The sequence below is a fragment of the Podarcis bocagei genome (assembly GCF_964188305.1).
Source record: "Podarcis bocagei genome assembly, chromosome: 8".
Lineage (NCBI taxonomy): Eukaryota > Metazoa > Chordata > Lepidosauria > Squamata > Lacertidae > Podarcis > Podarcis bocagei.
Window position 1 is genome coordinate 72,688,744 of NC_138133.1, and position 18,159 is coordinate 72,706,902.

The 18,159-nt window shown below is 41.4% G+C and overlaps 1 protein-coding gene across 3 annotated transcripts; it reads left to right on the top strand.

Annotated features, from left to right (window-relative positions):
* Positions 1-1,179: 1,179 nt before the first annotated feature.
* Positions 1,180-17,011, top strand: EBAG9 (estrogen receptor binding site associated antigen 9). 3 transcript variants are annotated; one of them, XM_081205219.1, is made up of 7 exons: positions 1,186-1,434; positions 8,774-8,871; positions 10,982-11,060; positions 11,186-11,344; positions 12,353-12,460; positions 14,013-14,104; positions 16,507-17,011. In XM_081205219.1, exons 2-7 carry the CDS (start codon positions 8,789-8,791, stop codon positions 16,625-16,627), a joined length of 642 nt encoding a protein of 213 aa, XP_081061345.1. In that variant the 5' UTR covers positions 1,186-1,434; positions 8,774-8,788; the 3' UTR covers positions 16,628-17,011. The 3 variants fall into 3 exon arrangements, with proteins under 3 accessions (XP_081061343.1, XP_081061345.1, XP_081061344.1); XM_081205218.1 differs by lacking the exon at positions 1,186-1,434 and adding an exon at positions 1,716-1,737; XM_081205217.1 differs by lacking the exon at positions 8,774-8,871 and having other exon boundaries at positions 1,180-1,434.
* Positions 17,012-18,159: the final 1,148 nt, after the last annotated feature.

The following is an 18,159-nucleotide window of genomic DNA, read 5'->3' on the forward strand; positions in this document are numbered from 1 at the left end:
GCACTTAATTGTGATACTGAGTTGAAAGAGATGATGTTTTTAAAAGAAGCAATTAAGATTTGGGGGGGTATATGAGGTCATGGCAATAGAAGCTAGATTTTAAAGGCAATTTTGACAACAAAATAAGGTAGTATGCCTGCCTGTAAGACCGTGAGATTTGAAAGTGATCTCAGAAATCAAATCTTCCTCTGATGTTCATATTTTAAGGTCCTGATGGCACAGACTAAGGAGAAAAAATCTAGACGCTAGATGTGTGTCTTGCCCCCACCCCCTTTCTGATCGAGAACCTTGAAATCCTAATGCATTTTAGCCAATGATATTCTTTAATTGCAATCTTACATTATCTAGAAACTCCTATTGTAACATTGCAGACTATGGGGTGTATCCAACTAAGCTTTACCCATTAAAATCAATGGCTCTAAATCGTGTTCATTAATCTCAGTGGGTTTACTCTGAGGAGGATTAGTATTGGATACAGCCTTATTACACAAGGGGCAAGGGGTTGGACTAGACTGAGGATCATCGTGGTCCCTTCCAATTCTATGGTGTATTTTCTGGCAGGAGTGGCCAAAACTATTTTTCTATACATGGAATTCAAACAGCACCAGTAGTTAAGAACAGAATGGGTTGCAACAGCAGTTGCTGGTACCCACATGACTGGGACATTTAAATGACATGTAACTTCTCATTTCTTGTTTATTATTAATTATTTAAGTTTGTGTACGGCCCTTCATTTCAAGATCACAGAGCGGTTTGCAACATAAAAATATAAAAAGAGAACACAGAATACATCATAAAAGAATAATGTGCCACGTCCCAAACGGATGCCTATGTGTTTATAAGTAGTAATCTGTGTAAGTTTTAAAGCCATCCGACTCCCCCCCCCCGATGTTTTTAAATTTCTGGAGTGAATTAAAAATAAACAAAATGTTAATACTGCATTTTTCCGTCAGCCTGACAGTTAATTATCTTCCGGCTATGCATGCCAGTCATTTTAAAGCCACGCCCACCTCTACTTCCCCCCCTCCCCCTGCGCGCCTTCCTCAGGCCAAAACGTGAGATGACGCCTCGGAAGGCGGAGACAAGCACACTGAGGCGCTTGCGCAAAACGCCCTTTCCGCTTCCTGTCTTCCTCCTCCCTTATTTTACGCCTTGGTTGGTCGGGAGCGGCCGGAAGAGGCGGGGCCGAGCACGCGAGCGGGTCTCCCAGGTGACAGCGAGGCCGGGCTGGCGGCAACGGCCTATGAGGGAAGCAAGCGATGGCAGCAGCGGCGGCGGCGGCAGCAGCAGCAGCGGCGGCAACGGCCACGTCTGAGCGGGAGGCCGCGTCCGCCCTTGAATGAAGGGAGCCCGCGGTCGCCGAGGGAAGCGGCTCCCCCTCGGCTCGCGCCGCCGCCGTCGTGTCGCCTCTTCTCCCGCTTGGCGCTGGACAAGGTGAGCGGGCGCCGGGGAGGCGCTGCCCGCCCTGGAGCCGCCTCGTCCCGGGGGGTGAGCTGGGCAGCTGCTTCCCCGGCTCGGAGAGGAAGCAGGCGGGCCCCGTCCCTCCCTCGGCCCGCCTGCGAGCCCTGATGGGGCGGCCGCTGGTTGGCCAGCCGCAGTTCTCCCCCCGCTTCCCAGTGGCGGCTCTTCCGCCGGAGCGAGGAGTTCCAACTTACCCGGCCCTCGCTTCCCCTCTGCCGAGCTCAGCTAACCAGGGAAGCCCCAAAAGGTGTTCTTTCCCCCTTCCCACCTTGTAAAGTAAGAGTCGCCGCCTGCCTCGCGGGGTTGTTGTGGAAAGCCAGCGGGAGGTGTTCTGCGGCACCCCTTTTGCAAAAAGAAAAAAGGAGTTTTATTCGGGCATGTGCTTTTTGCTTTATGAGGGGGAGAGAAAAGAGAAGAAGAATATTTATTTGCATCAGCCCCTAGCCATAGCAATAAAATAAAATGTACTGAAGATAGAGGTAGAAGCTTAGCTATAGAAAATACATTTTGGGGGGTTTACATCAATAATCAAATAATAGATCTTATTCTAATTGCCCCGGCTAAAAACCTTGCAGTTTTTCTGTCGTCTGATCATCTCGATGTGCTGAAAGGAAGGACACAGTAGCAGTAGTTGAGTGACCCGGCATGGACAATGATACAGGTGTAATAACCTCGGTCCTCAAATCTTTATAAAGAGTGCAAGCCAGAAGCACATGAGTTAACTGATGCAATACTGCCATCTCCACATGGACATAGCTGTTTTTCTGGTGGAATTTTTTGAAATTGACCCTCAAGTCCAGCTGAAGACAGTACAGTGGTACCTCGGGTTACATACGCTTCAGGTTACAGACTCCGCTAACCCAGAAATAGTGCTTCAGGTTAAGAACTTTGCTTCAGGATGAGAACAGAAATCGTGCTCCAGCGGTGCGGCAGCAGCAGCAGGCCCCATTAGCTAAAGTGGTGCTTCAGGTTAAGAACAGTTTCAGGTTAAGTACAAACCTCCAGAACGAATTAAGTACTTAACCCGAGGTACCACTGTATATTCAATCTTGCAAAGTGAAAGCGCATCTGTATTTTGGAATTGTTAAATTTTGCAAATAGGGTGCCAAAGTGTCAAAATGACTAGGTGGAAAATAATCATGTTGTTGTGTTGTATAGTCGTTTGGTCGTGTCCGACTCTTCGTGCCTCCATGGACCAGAGCACGCCAGGACAAAATAATCCTACCATGGACAAAATTTCCTTATTGTGGCCAAATTATTCTCTCGCTCGATACCATATAGGCGCTGTCTAATTAAATTATTTGCTTCGCTAAAGCCCAGTGTTAGTAACTGTTGTGGTGGTGAACCAGAAAAGTAAAGCTTTTGGTTGACAATTTTAGTCCAAGCACTCTCATGACAATCTTGAAATGCTAAGGGTAGTAGGCCAGTGGAGTTTAAATTTAGGCAAAGCCATGCCGGAATTGCGACTGAAGAATCCCCGACACATTTCCATCCAACCTTGGGTTAAAACCCTCTTGATAGATAGTGCAGGTAAGCACACACACATTCAATATGTTAGTTCCTGAGGTCAGTGGGGAAATGAAACTGGAAGGAATACAGGCAGGGATAATGGCAGTAAAATGTAAATGTGTGGAAAACACAGTTGCAGCAATCTAGCGGTGTTTATGATAAACATCCTGGCACCGGTTAGTTACTGTAATTAGCATCTGTAGTTAAGTCAAAGGCCATAACCTCGTTTCGGAGCTCAATTGATAAGCTTGGTTTTCCTTTCGTTGTAACGAGTTGAGTAAAAGTTGGAAGCTGCTAAATCTAAACTAGGTATTATAAATACTAGTGATATTTGTAGTTCTTTATAAAACAGTGCTTGCCACTTGGAACCAAAGCCCACCTTTTTAAAAAGTTTGGGGTGCCCTCTGACATGTGCAGCTAGATAAAACTTCAAGCATTAGGGGATGTACATCACTAGATAAAAGTTATAGTTCCTCTTGTTCTTTTGAACTTTTAATATGCCTACCTACATGCATCACTTGTGAGATTGCCTTTTTCTTCAAGGAAATACTGAGCTTCTGATATCACAAATTATGAGAACCGTATCTAGAGATAGGGAAAGATGACATTGATCATGTGAGATGCAGAGAAAAGCTCATTGGCTGTATTTAATGCATGTTATACTGGATGAGACTTCAGACAAGTCCAGCATGCTTAAGCTGGTAAAGGAAGGGATCACTCACTGTAAACTGTTGAATTGACCTAGTATTTGAGGGGGAAAACTCCATGTTCAACTGTCAATATGTCTTTACTGCATACCTGTTCCCCTAGATTTAATTCATAATAGCACCTCGAGCTGCATAGTTTATTATTCTATTCTAAATAAGTTTGAGTTATGAGATTGACTCTTAAGTCATGGGCATGTCATATTGGCAGTTAAAATTTTAGGATAAGCATTACAGTTACTTCGTTGCAAGTCTTAACTCTTTGTTTCTAGAAATATTTGCAACCCAAACATGTGCATGTTTACTGGGAAGCAAGTCCCAGTGAGCTCAATGGAATTTGATGTTGGTTGGAAGGGAAATGGCTATTACTCATGAGTCTTGGTAATTGTGGCTACCAGATTTTTTGTTTTAAATACAGGGTCATATATTTTAGATTCCATTTAAATTGGAACAACTTGAATGTTACACCGTTGACATTTAAAAGGCAAAGCTTCTACTTTATGCATTTGACTCACTCTGGTTGTGACACATTAGGAATGCTGGACATGGGTGGGAGGTGCTGTTTGAGGTATAGCCATTTTTTGAGCAGTATGAGTTGACATTTGTGACAATTTTTTTTTTCGCACCCATGAAAATCCACAAGAGACGTTCATATGCCTAACATACGTTATAGTATGTAGTCATGATTACTACTTGTATTGAAAAAAATTAAGGGTTTCCTATATTCAATCTATATATTTTGTCACTTTGAAAAAGCAAAACACCTTTTGGCCCCTAGATGAATTTCCAAGCTATCTGGAAGAGTGGCTAATGGGGATAATATGGTTGTCCACATACAGCACCCCACAGTCAATTTCAACTGGACTTAACCTTTACTCCCTTATGAAAATGAGGGGTTATGAACCATATTTTCTCTTAATTGACAAGGGCTGTCCCTTCCTCTGAACAAATTAAGTACTATAGTGCTAAAGAAGAATTCCTGTACCTAAATGGGGTAAACCAGATAACAAGGACAGGCAGAAAGTAGGGGCAATGCCTATAATTTGAGGGTCTCCTATGCGGGTGGCGCTGTGGGTTAAACCACAGAGCCTAGGACTTGCTGATCAGAAGGTCGGCGGTTCGAATCCCCTCGACGGGGTGAGCTCCCATTGCTCGGTCCCTGCTCCTGCCAACATAGCAGTTTGAAAGCACGTCAAAGTGCAAGTAGATAAATAGGGACCACTCCGGCAGGAAGGTAAATGGTGTTTCTGTGCACTGCTCTGGTTCGCCAGAAGCGGCTTAGTCATGCTGGCCACATGACCCAGAAGCTGTACGCCGGCTCCCTCGGCCAGTAAAGCGAGATGAGCGCCGCAACCCCAGAGTCGGTCACGACTGGACGTAATGGTCAGGGGTCCCTTTATCTTTTTACTGGGACAAAGTCATAACTTGCAAACCTCTTATCATATCCTTCCTTTATTTACCTTTGCTCTAAATGAAAAAGCTCCAACCATTTCATCCTTCACTTGTTAGAGTAGTAGCTTCAGGCCCCTGCTAATTTTGGTTGTCTTTCTCTGTACCTTTTCCACCTCAGCAAGATGCAGTTACTGGAACTATGCACAGTATTCCATGTGAAGTTTGATCATAGATTTGTATAAGGCCATTATAGTATTGGTCTTTTTATTTTAATACTTTTCCTGTTCATCTCCAGCATGGATTTTGCCATTTTCATAATGCAGGATTGATGTTTGCATTGAGCTATTCAGCAAGACTTCAAGATTGCTTGCCTGAGTAGTAGCCACCAGATCAAGCCCCGTCATTGTATATATGAAACTAGGATTTTCTTCCCCAGTGTGCATCACTTCCTGCTTAACTAAACACCATTTTCTCTTTTAGTACCCATTCAACTCTTTATTTGGAACTCTTTATTATCCCTTTTCATTTAATCACCCCATATAATTTGGTGTCATCAACAAACTTGGCCACCATATAGTCTAGCTCTCTAAACAACCTACAGCAGACAATCTTAAAGAGGTTGTGTTGGATTATACCCATGGCTTCTGAGATGACAAAGGGAAGTCCAAAAGGATGGCAAACACTATAGGCCAAAGACTTCAGTTTTAACTGAAGGGAGAAAAGTGAGTAGGCTGGAGAGATTGCACTAACTGTGTGTTGCTTTGGCAACCAAGATGAACTTTTCTTACATACCTGAGGTATGACTTGTGAGGACTTGTGCAGAGAGTTATGGGCCATTTACACTTCAGAACAATCCAGGAAAGTAGACTAAGAACGTAGAAGAAGAAGATGATGAAGAAGAAGATGAAGAAATGAGACTGGTGGGCATAAAATCATAAAATTGTAAGCTGGAACAGACTCAACTTACAATTCAACCCCCTGCAATGCAGAAGTTCTGCCCACAGCTGTCTCTGGGTGAGCTCAAACTGGTAGCAGCCAGGTGTTCTCTTGGGAGCTACGATTCAATGACTGGGACTCACTGAATCTGAGATATGCTTAAGGTACATGGCAGGACAACCTCCTTGCAGTGGAGAGTCTTTAAGTCATGGAAGAAGGTAGAAGGACATTTTCAGAGACAGATACTGTATTTTCAGCCCTTTTTTGCATACTCTGAGAAATGCTAGCTCCAGAACTCAAGTTAGTATTTACTAGTTCATTGCAGTGTACATTGGTTGGCAGGTAAAGGGGAGGAGCATCATGAATGTCTGATTGTTCTAAATTTATGTTCTTATTTTATAATGCCACTCTTATCTGGTTGCTGTAACTGGTTGGAGCTGTTGGTTGAGAGAGATTATTTTCATGGCATTTAACAGTTGCATGCTTGTTAACTCTGCAGAATGCATTTGAATCCTTGTGATTTTCAGGGTATTGCTTCAACATCTGTTACTAATAGATACTGAATTTATCCCTTAGAAAATACAGATCACCTAACTTACCACTTCTGTTTCCATCCTCTTAGGTGTATGTGAACCCTTTGCTTATTGAGGTAACTGTGTTACTATAGGGTTATAGTAACCTTGGTTCCGAGTTGGTGTCAAGTTGGGAAGGAGTGTGAAGATCAACTTTTTTTCTTTCTCAGGGAGAACTCCTCCATCTTGGCCTGCAAACCTAGGCATGCTTAGTTGAAGTAAATATAATAATACAAGCATACTTAGTTGAAGTGAATGAAGTAATGTTTTTGACATTGATTGGTTTCTGTTCAATTTATACATTAACTCCAGTCCAGGAGAACCTAGATCTTCGAATCTACAGGTATCTTTTTGGAGGGGTTATTTGTCCTGATACACCTGATATGTGCATAGTCAGCTTCTTTGTACATTTTTCTTACTGACCTTTATAAAGCCTTGCACAGTTGAGTTACAACTATTTAACGTGTGTGAATTCAGCTTTATGCACTTGGCTGAAAAAAGAGGGTGGACCATCCAGGGGGAGAAATGTTGGCAATCTCACAGTACCCTTATATATTTTGAAATGTCTTCAGAAACTTTGTTGCTGTGTCATTGCCAGAAGTTTCCACAGGTAGATAAGCTTGGTGGATGAAGTTAGAGTTGCATGTGTAACCCCTTCTTCTCTCCACTGTGCTTACCTTACTCTTGCCACTGGAGCATCAGTTGCTGCTGAGCATTAAGGGCTCTCCCCCCCTTTTTTTTTTAATGATGAAGCACCTTTCCCTCCTAAATGAAGGGCAAGGCAGTAACAGCACAGGATTGCCCACCTGCCATCATGCTATTTACTCTTCTATTCTTCTTGCCATTTATAGTACACTTATGATATATTATGGGATATGAGGATATGCTTCAACCTCATGCTGTCTTAATAAAGTTATTTGTGGACATAAAATGCAATTCCTATATACAGTTTGTAAGAATAAAAAAATCATAGGCATTATGACATACAGACAAGACCTTGTTAGATAACAAAATTCCAAATATGCTTTAAAGCTCCTGGGAGGACTATACAGTAGTTTCTGTATAATAGAATAGATTTTGAGTTGTAGGACTCTCAATTATTTCACAAAATTGCACTGTTGAAGCTGAAATGGTGATAGTTATTGTCTGAGAATTATTTTTCTATGTCGGAAAGAATTCCTTGATGGTTATTCCCAGGTGAATATGTACAGGATTGCAGGCATAGTGTTGCATATCATGAGAAAATGTAGGGTTAACTGACTTCATGGTGGAAGTAACACTGACTGTTCTGAACTGTAATAAACTCTTGATGAGTGCCAGAACGGTAAGCGTTGTATGTTTACAGAGTGGGAGTACAGGAGAAAGTTCATATTTGTATTTTCCAGTTTAAGTCTGTCTGTGAATGAGACATCAAAATATCAAAAATACTATTCATTGCATTAATGAAATCAAGTGAAAAACAGAGTGTGTGATTGACTTTTCATTAATTAGTATAAACTTTTTAAAAAAATTTCAGATTAGCTTCTTGTGAAGCCCTGTTGAAGTGCAGTGGAAACTCACTTGAATAAATAGTCACTCATTTGATAAACTATGGCAAGTAAGAATTGCTTCCATGCAGGGAATATTTGATTGAGGCAGAGAGGTGGTTCTTTTGTTCACTTCAGGCTGTTAATGTGTCAGAAGTTATTAACATAGGTTTGTATGGGCAGGCAGGCTAGTAATTTTTTGTGACTTAATAGTAAGTTGAATGCCCTGATGCTGCAGTTACTGAAAACCATTTGTGGAACTTGATAAAGAAGAGAACCACGCCCTTGAATTACTGTTTTTCCATTTTTATTTGGACTATTTAAGTGTCTGATTCCAAATTATCTTTGTGGGGCTTAGGGAGTGAAGTGCAAAGGCAGTTTAGAGAACCCACCTCTCCCCTGGACCTGATAAATTCAAGAGGCTGCTTATAGTTTGGCTTCTTAATATCTGCTTTCCTTGGTAAAAAAGCAAGACTTGAAGGTGGTCTGAAAAAATATGTAAACTCATGAATTCAGTGAGCATAAACAGAGAAGGGCTGGCTAGGCCTAGTTTGGATGTTACAGCCAAAGAGTGCTTTAGCGAATGGGAATGTGCTGGCTTTGTTCCTGCATCCATAAGGTAGTAAAAAGTTGTGTAATACATGTCAGCATAATTGTATTAATTCTTTTGCAGGTGAAGACTTTCACCATGGCCATTACACAGTTCCGTCTTTTTAAAATTTGTACATGCCTGGCAGCAGTACTGTCTTTTTTTAAGCGCTTAATATGCAGGTAAATAGCTTCTCTTGCATGTGATTTTGGTTTAATTGTAAGGTTTCCCCCCCTCTTCATTTGTGAAGAACTTTGTTTTCTTATTTAATTTCAGGCTGTGTAAAGCTCTGCCTTAATTTGCATGGTTACACGTTTAAATGAGTTGTACCGAAAAGAGTTATAATATATATATATATATAATTTTATTCCTTACTTGGACTGCTAAGAAATAGCCATGGTAGTTGTTTTAAAGCATCTACTTTCACCTCTTCTTTTTCATGCCATCTATATAACCTTTTCTGGAACTTCTGGAGTACCTGGAAATGTTGAACTTTTTTTTCCTGGTTTGAAACAACACTTTTAGCAACATAGAAGCTAACAATGTAAACATTTCTTTGGAAAAAGGAAATGCTATGCTGCAAAAGCAACAGAGACCGCTGGGACACCTTAAGCCACTTATTGTGGCATTAGTGTCTGTGGGCCAGAATCCACACCTTTAAATGCATGATGAGGTCATTTTAATTAGCTGACATATCTGCATTAGTGTCCTGGGCTCCTTTAGAGGAATTAATTAAATAGATAAAATTCTGAGTACAGAGAGAAGAGTAAAAAGTCTTCCATTCTTTGTTAGGGACAAAGTCAAGCAGTTCCAGGGAGCAGTAGGTGTCACAATACTTTTCAGGAATGGGTTTTACCAGAGCTAACCAGATCTTGTTTTCATGTGATTGGGTTTTCTGTCCTCAATATTTGTTTGTTTGTTATGTGCATACTCAATATTTTTCCTCTTGATGAATAAGCATAGCTAGTTAATACTGTAAATAAGCATCAAATAGAAACAATTTCACAAAGTCTGGGCAGCAGTAATTACACTGCTCTAAGGTGCCAATGAATCTTTATCTGTTACCCAATCCCCCCCCCCCCGGCCAAAGAAAAACCATGGACAAATTGAGGCATGCAGTTAGTATCATAGAATCATATCATTGGAAGGGACCATAAGGTTCATCTAGTCCAACTTTCTGGAATTCAGGAATCTTTCGCCCAAAGTTGGGTTTGAACCCATGGCGCTGAGATTAGGAGTCTCATGCTACTGACTGAGCTATACTACTTTTTTAATAAAAAAAAGTAGAAGTATGCTCGTTGCTTCTGTAGTTTTCATTCAGTAGTGGCTCTATGAACTTTAATTTGGTTCAAGATTGAACCTTGAAAATATTAACACTTTACTTAAAAATTAGAAAACAAAAGTGCAGTCCATGTGAAGATTTTGGTAGTTACAGCATAGTTCCCATTCCTGGCAAGCCTCGCTTATTATTCTCTCTGGCTTTATACTCACTCCTCACCACCACCACCACCCCAATATAAATAGTGAGAAGCATGCATACAATAAATAATGTTAAACACTGTTCCATCCATTTGGGCTGCATAATTCAAGAAATTTAGCAAGACTTTATTGAACTAAAGACTCAAAGCTGTGTCTTCCAGGCACAGTTCTCTCTTCAAAGTTCTTTACACACTTCAGTGCCTGCGTTTTGGTACAGAGAAACTATTCAGGCTACTGCTTCAGTTAATGTCCCAACACAAGAATTTTAATGGCCAGATTCCACAGGAGGAGGAGCAATTGGAAAAGGAAGTGACCTCTTCTTTTTATATATTGTAAAGCAGGGGGAGCTTATAAGATCCTCTCCTAATGGTATGGACACTAACTCCATCAGCCCCAGCCAGCATGTGCAATGGTTGGAGTCAAAGAGAATTGTAGTCCATACTATCTAGATGTCATCACACTATGTATGTGTTCCCTTCCAAATCACAGATGTGCAAGCAGGAGTCTGTACCTTGGTAAGAAGTAGTCAGGTATGTTAATTCTTATGAAGGAAATCACTTGCATCAGCTGAGAGACATCTACAGTAACTAGGATAGTAGTGGGAGGTTTAAATTAAGATAAATGTATAGACCAGCACTTCTTCAAAAGCAGATATTAATCTTTGCTTGTTCACACAAAAGTTACTAACCTTTTCAATCCACTACATTTTCACTTAGCTACGTTCAATCATTTTCTTTAACATATTTAGCCTTACTAATAGCTTTTAGTGTTCATGTTTTCAGAGCTAAGAAGATCCTTGCCTTTCTTTTTCAGGACTGGAAGAGGGCGAAAACTTAGTGGAGATCAAATAACTTTACCAACTACTGTGGATTACTCGTTGGTTCCAAAGCAGGTAATACATTTTATTGTCAGTGATTGAACAATAGTAATTCCAAGTGGCTCAGTCAAATATAGATTGTTTTTTATGAGTGTCAAGCTGCAAATAGAAAGCAGAAGTCTCGCTGTTTTCATCTTTAGTCAGAAGTAGAAGACTGGACTTCGTGGGATGAAGATGCACCGACAAGCGTGAAGATTGAAGGTGGCAATGGCGATGTGGCCAATCAGCAAAATGGTTTGGAAGAAATGGAGCCTGACTATTTTAAGGACATGACGCCAACAATAAGGAAAACACAGAAAGTAGGTTTCCAGCACACGTGACACCAAACATTATGTAACATCTTATAAGTATAAGTCCTTATTAGTATTTGGTGCAGAGGAAATTTCTTTGTGTGAATCAGCTGGTCTGGTGCATTTTAGTATTGTAATGCAACAACATGGTTGTATGTGGCAGAGGGATAACATGCAAAATTAAAGGTGTTACTCCATCTTGATCTCTTTAACTGGCTAGTCTAGGTTGTTACAAGTACAACAGCATGGATAGTTACATTATTGCTGCTTGTATCAAATTTTGGAGACTTCAGAGGAAGCTTACTCCTTTCTGTAGCTTAGAACTTCATTTGTAATCAGGTGACTGCCTTGTATGTTTACTGGTGACAGTATGATACCAAGGGAGTTGGTGCAATTAAGCTCTCCAGAGCAGCATTGACTTGGTTCAGAAGTATACGAGCCTTCATAAGCTTTGGTTTTGTCCCTTTTCTCCTCCTTGGTATGCACAAAGAAGAAATCATAAGCACCTTTTCTGTTTTTAAACAAGCCATGGGGCTCTGTTTTTGCCCAAACATGGGAAACACCAGTTTGTTTAACTCTGGTTAGTGGAAACACACTGAAATCTGAGACCATGGTTTAATCCTGGCTAAATTCTTGCTGACTAGTGCTTAAGTAAACCAGCGTTACCAAAGTTTGGACATAACGGGAAACCATATTTTAAAATTGGATGCAGATGCTTCTGATCATTTGGCTGCAAGAGGTTGGGAGGGAGAGTGAGCAGCATAAGTCTAAAGGTCATGCAGAGTGGTTCATTGTTTGGGAAGTATGGGAATGCCTGTGTGTGCGAGTTTCCTTCCAATTCACAGATGTGTGGGTGTGAGTCTGTACCTTATTGTCAAGTAGTCAGATATCTTATTGTCATGAGGCATGATTCATTGTGGCCACAGTAGGTTAATGATCTGAAATCTTGCAATTCATTCTGTTAATAATGGAGGTATTTATGATGTTTTCTCTTTCCTCTCCAATGTTATATTGCAGATTATTGTTAAAAAACGCGAACCCTTAAGTTTTGGGAACCAGGATGTCAGTGCAGGATTTTCTAGTAGATTAGCAGCTACACAAGACACTCCTTTTATTCATCAGTCTGTAAGTATCTTCTCTGTACTGATCACTTTATGTGTTTAGATAATGTTTTCTCTCAGAAGACTGTGTAACTATTTTTGCTTTTTCAGAGGCAGGTTGTATTGTTGGAATGTCTCTTAAGGGTATTTTCCAATGCCAAATCTCCAAAGGCAGCACTTTGTTTTAAAGAGTGTATCTTGAAACTTGTTGATTATATCACTCCTACCTGTACTCCTACCTCCCATAATACAAAAGACCTGCTAAATTGCAAAATAAAAATGGTTGAACTGCCAAAGCCTCACCTTTCCAAGCACTGACCAGCTATTTTGGTGGCTTGTTGTAGAGTAGCTTCAGGCATGGCTCACTACACTTTCTTTCCTGCTTATTGTTCTCCATGACATGTTAGCCCAGCTGCAGTATTGGTTGATCCAGTCTGCTCCCCCAGCTTTCAAATTGTAGGATTGATTCAATTCATTCACTCCCCCCTTAACCCCTATTACAGGGGTGTCCAAACTTTTTTCAAAGAGGGCCAGATTTGATGAAGTGAACATGCGTGAGGGCCACCCAAAAGGATGACCAAAGGTGTGGAACCTTTTTTAGGATTGAAGTTGTTGAGCTTTTTATTGGATTTTACCCCAGGGAATAAACTGCCACAGGGTCCTGATTAAACTGACAGGCGGGCTGGATTAGACCCCTGAAACGGACTTTGGACATGCCTGCCCTATTACATGCAACAAGTATTTCTGTCAAAATTAAGAACTAAACCAGTGCAACCATTTGTTCCCTCTATCGATAAATGTGGTGGTTCTCCACTACCCCCCCATGAAAAGGATGTGATGCATTAGACAATTGCCCATAAAAGGAAGTGGTTGTCAACCCCCCCCCCCAAGCCTGCCAAGAGGCTCCTATGGGTGTCAAGGGGACTCTGCTGAATAGGGTGTGTTGTGCTCAGCGGGGGAGCTGAGGGTGAAAGGGGGACTGTGGAAAATCAGGTGGAAGCACCTTCTCTGAGGACTTCCTGCAGTTCTCCCTTTCCCCCTTTACACCCTGTTCTGCAGCCCACCCCATTCAGCAGGGTGCCCCTAATCCTTGGAAGATGCTGAGGAAGGAGGAGCAAGAAAACTCACCTTGTGCTAACCCCCTTTCTTGGGAACATTTCTGGATCCATTCCTATATATCATGCCTTTCATTGACATAAATTTAGGATTTCATGTATGTAAAAACTAGGACGTGACAGAGACATCTGTGATAGTTTGCTTTGTCTGCTAGTAAAAACTTCAGGAGTTTTAGACAGATGTTCCCAATGGGAATGTTACAATCTAGTATGGCAGGAACATGGAAGAGTGATGTATGCACAGTTATGGAATTAATATTGCTTCTGTGTTTTTGGAAGTTCATTCAACACATGGCTGTCTTCATTAAGTAATGTGCAGAGTGGTAGAGTTGCTGTTGCCTAACTAGGATTCCATTCCTATAAATAGGATGACACACCCCTAATGTGGAATAATAGTTTTCTGAGATTTAGCGAGTTGAGTCTGTCTCTGTAGATGTGTGTTGAATTCTTGTCCTTTTCCAGCCAGAACTGGGTGACTTGGAGACATGGCAGGAAAACAGAAATGCTTGGGAAGAAGAGGAAGATGCCTCCTGGCAAGCAGAAGAGGTTCTTAGGTAAATTTGCACAATCTTATAATTGACTGTACTGCAAATATTTGCTGTTAACTAGCAGGCATTGATTCAGAGAGGATGCACTTTTAATCGTGTTTGCATGTAACACTAAGCTATAGTTCATTGTTATATGAATGAACCCTTCAGCTTGTATGCTCCTCCCCGACCCATTTTCCTTTTCTGATACAGTCATGAGCTATTGGAAGCTATTGGGCCATTTTCACTGGCACAGTGAACTTCAGTGCATGCAACAATTGCGTCAGTGGTCTGATTAGCACAGAACACTGGATGCAACCCGTTGCTTGTTTTTGAACAGAAGCATGTTCAAGTAGTTAAATTTTAATTGTGGCTTATAGAAACCAGCAAGCTTCATAAACCAGGGTTTGAAATTGGCTTGTGGCAAGTAGAAACTGAAAGCTGCTCACCAGAGGGAGTGGGGAGTGTGCACGTTTAAGGTCACCTAAGGTCATCACTGTGCTGAGCACAGCATTCATATAAGAGAATTTAAAAATACAGTGGTACCTTGAGTTACAAATGCCTCGGGTTACAAATGCTTCAGGTTACAAACTCCGCTAACCTGGAAGAGTTGCCTCAAGTTAAGAACTTTGCCCCAGGATGAGAACGGAAATCGTATGCCAGCGGCGCAGTGGCAGCAAGAGGCCCCATTAGTGAAAGCACGCCTCTAGTTAAGAACAGTTCAGGTTAAGAACGAACCTCCGGAGCGAATTGTGCGTAACTAGAATTACCACTGTAAACAGAAACCCCAAGTATAAAGAGGCAATACAATTACTGTGAAGATTCATAGCAGTAAAATCATTGCGATTTGAAAAGCCACAACACTTTTGTGAATTTAATATTGGAATGCTGTTCCCAGTGCTGCTCACTGGTCACATATCCAGAGCTTTAGGCACTAGGCCTAGAATTTTCTATTCACCCAGGCATTTGATTGCTTCTGTTTAAGGCTGTTTTCTGCTCTTAATTTGAACATTTTATTGTTTGGTTCTATTTTCTTCTGCAATCCACTTTTGCAGATTTGGCTTAAAATCAGGATAAAAATTATGGACCATATCCAGTGCTTCAGGTCTGCTGGCATGATGGACTTTCATGCATACAGCGGAGCTTCCTCTTCTCTCCGCCCCCCCATCACCAGATGTTCGAGGGCCCTTCTAGAGCAGATTTTGCCGTGTGCACAGGGAGGAGGAGAAGTCTCATTACACCAGTGGAAATATATTGAATGCAGACCCTTTTATTTGCTTACTTACTTTTAAAAAATACTATTTATCAATAAAAAGTGGAGAAAAGCAAATATTCAGGGTCCAACTCAGCTAAGAGTTTATGAATGGCAGCTTCTCCATACCTTCCTATTGTGTACTTAGTTAGCACAAGAACCCAAATAGCGTGGTTTGAAGGCACAAGAAGCTGTGCCTGGATTGGAGCCACATGTACACCATCTTTCTTTCATGATGGAAGAAAGGCGGGATCTGCAGTGTTTGCTAAGGATTCCACTTCATCTAAGTTGCTGATAAAAAATGGTGAAGTGTACTGGACAGAATGCTACAGCGCTTCATTCAAAGTCCCATTCTGATTGGTAGAAAAGCATTGATGAGTTCTGTTTAAGTATAGTTGTAAAGATGAGCAGGAAAGGTTGTTGTTATTATAATATACAGTCGTACCTTGGTTCTCAAACAGAATCTGTTCTGGAAGTCTGTTCAACTTCCAAAAACATTCAGAAACCAAGGCATGGCTTCCGATTGGCTGCAGGAGCTTCCTGTACTCAATCAAAAGGTATCAGACATTTGGCTTCCAAAAAGTTCACAAAACACTTCCGGGTTTGTGGTGTTCAGGAGCCAAAACGTTCGAGTCACAAGGCGTTCGAGAACCAAGGTACGACCCTATACGTATGAGATCTTGGCAAAGAATAGTTTAAATTGTTGGAAATACTGAAGCCTTAAAATAATACCTTTCGTAGCCACCAGAGGGCTCAGTATACATCCAAGCCTCTCCCATTCTTGGTTAAAGAACAATCATCATTCCTTATATTTCGCTTTCTTGAGGATTAGTGTTAAGGCCATGGATGGTTTCCCATGCCTTAGTCAAAATACATGGTCTGAAATCTTACCCAAACTGCCATGAGAAGGGGCGAATTTTACATGAAACAATGCTCACATCTGTTTTACCAAGCTTATGTTGGTTAACATGTTCCGCTGCTTAGCTCTAAATTGTATTGGAAAGTAGATTATATTCCGTGGGTAGGCCGCTATTGGTCCCATCTCAGGCAGCCATTAATTCTGTGTCACTGTATTTGTGCACCTTCTGTATACGGAAAGTATTTGCATCCATTAGAGGGAAAGTCATTTCCATCTTTTGCATCCATTGATGCAATTCTATTTTTTGTCAAATTGCAGGCAGCAGAAAATAGCAGAAAGGGAAAAAAGGGCAGCTGAGCAACAAAGGAAGAAAATGGAGAAAGAAGCACAGCGGTTAATGAAGAAAGAACAAAATAAAATTGGTGTGAAGCTGTCCTAACAACATTTGCCTTGGTCTCACGGAGCCAGCAGTGGGGAGAGAATTCAGCTTCATCATTTTGTATTGATCTCAGTATTTTTAGAACTCCGGCTCACTACTTATTTTAAAGCCATCTTGGAAGAGACGGTTGGTTCTTCCATAAAGCAAGTGGACAGTTCAAACAACGACAGCATCATCCCATTTAATCCCATCAAGATGGGACAGTGTTTCCTGCAGAAGCCCTATCCCCGGTCACTCACTGCGAGAAGAGCTGCTACTTCATAAACTCTTCAAATGCCTGTTTTGAAGCTAAAGGGAAAAAGGGTGTAAATAATTGAATGATGGCAATCTATTGTCTATTATGCTTATTACGAGAAAGGTGTGTAATTAAATAATTTTAAAGAATGTGTTGCTTCACTGCTTGTTTTCACAAAACCCTGCCTTTACTGCAGTACTAAGTGCCTCATTATAAATTTTAGGGAAGCCAGTTAAGCTGACGGTGTCATACATAGAAGGATAATTTGCTTAATGCCAGCCATGACTTCAGGCAAAAAAGAAGATGTTGCTATTATCTTGCTTTGTTTGATGTACCTGCAATGATGTTTGCTTTCTTGCATCTTTAAACTCCCAAGACAGAAGCCCTGCTGGAAGGTTAAGCTGAGATAGCAACTTCTACTTCCCAAACATAGGCAACAGGTGTCTGCCTGCTTTCATGAAAAATTCCAGAACTTCTTGGGTGGTGATCTAGGCATTGCTTATGCAGATTAATATATCAGTGGCTGCTTCTGAACTTTGAAATCCAAGTTTTAAGGGCACAAAACTCCTTTGATATGCTGAAGTCTCAGGGGCGAGGCAATTGTGTAAGTCCCAGCAGCCAGATGGGCTTTCCCTCCACCTACAAAGCTGGACTGTACTCCAATGCATGCGATCAGGTTTCTTCCAGCCTAAGTGCAAAGAAGCCTTTCCTTTCCTGGTAATGAAGGGTCATTGCATCTATGCCAAACATCCAAAACTTTGAAGAGTGTGTCACATGGAAATATTGAGTTGTCAGATCAACTTGAAGCTGGCCTCACTAAGGAAAAAATGGGCAGTTGATTGCACAGGAATGAATTGCTCTAGTATGTATCGCTTAATTTAGCATGCTGAGCCAATCCTTGGGCTGTTTGTCAAAGCTGAAGGCAGCTGGAAAAACTTATATGGACTCCTGTTTTCCCAGGTTGCTTGCTTAGGAACTCATCATTCCATGTTTAACTTGCCACTTCTGAAATAGGGGCATTGGTGGTTGTGCTGAGGGCCAGCCTACATTTTACCTTTGTTGTGTAGATTAACGGAGGTAAGATTCCTTCGTTAGATTTTAATGTGTATCACTGGCCAGGTTGGCTGCCATATCAAATGTTTTGGAGTGTATAAGGGATGCGGGTGGTGCTATGGCCTAAACCACGGAGCCTTTTGGGCTTGCTGATCAGAAGGTTAGTGGTTCGAATCTGCATGACGTGAGCTCCCATTGCTCTGTCCCAACTTCTGCCAATCTAGCAGTTTGAAAGCATACCAGT

What these genes read in the sequence shown, in the direction of transcription:
- EBAG9 (XM_081205217.1), top strand. Translation starts at nt 1,340, where the DNA reads ATGAAGGGAGCCCGCGGTCGCCGAGGGAAGCGGCTCCCCCTCGGCTCG. An exon ending in CAATAAGGAAAACACAGAAA is followed by an intron (nt 11,345 to 12,352) that starts GTAGGTTTCCAG and finishes GTTATATTGCAG; the next exon opens with ATTATTGTTAAAAAACGCGA. An exon ending in CTCCTTTTATTCATCAGTCT is followed by an intron (nt 12,461 to 14,012) that starts GTAAGTATCTTC and finishes GTCCTTTTCCAG; the next exon opens with CCAGAACTGGGTGACTTGGA.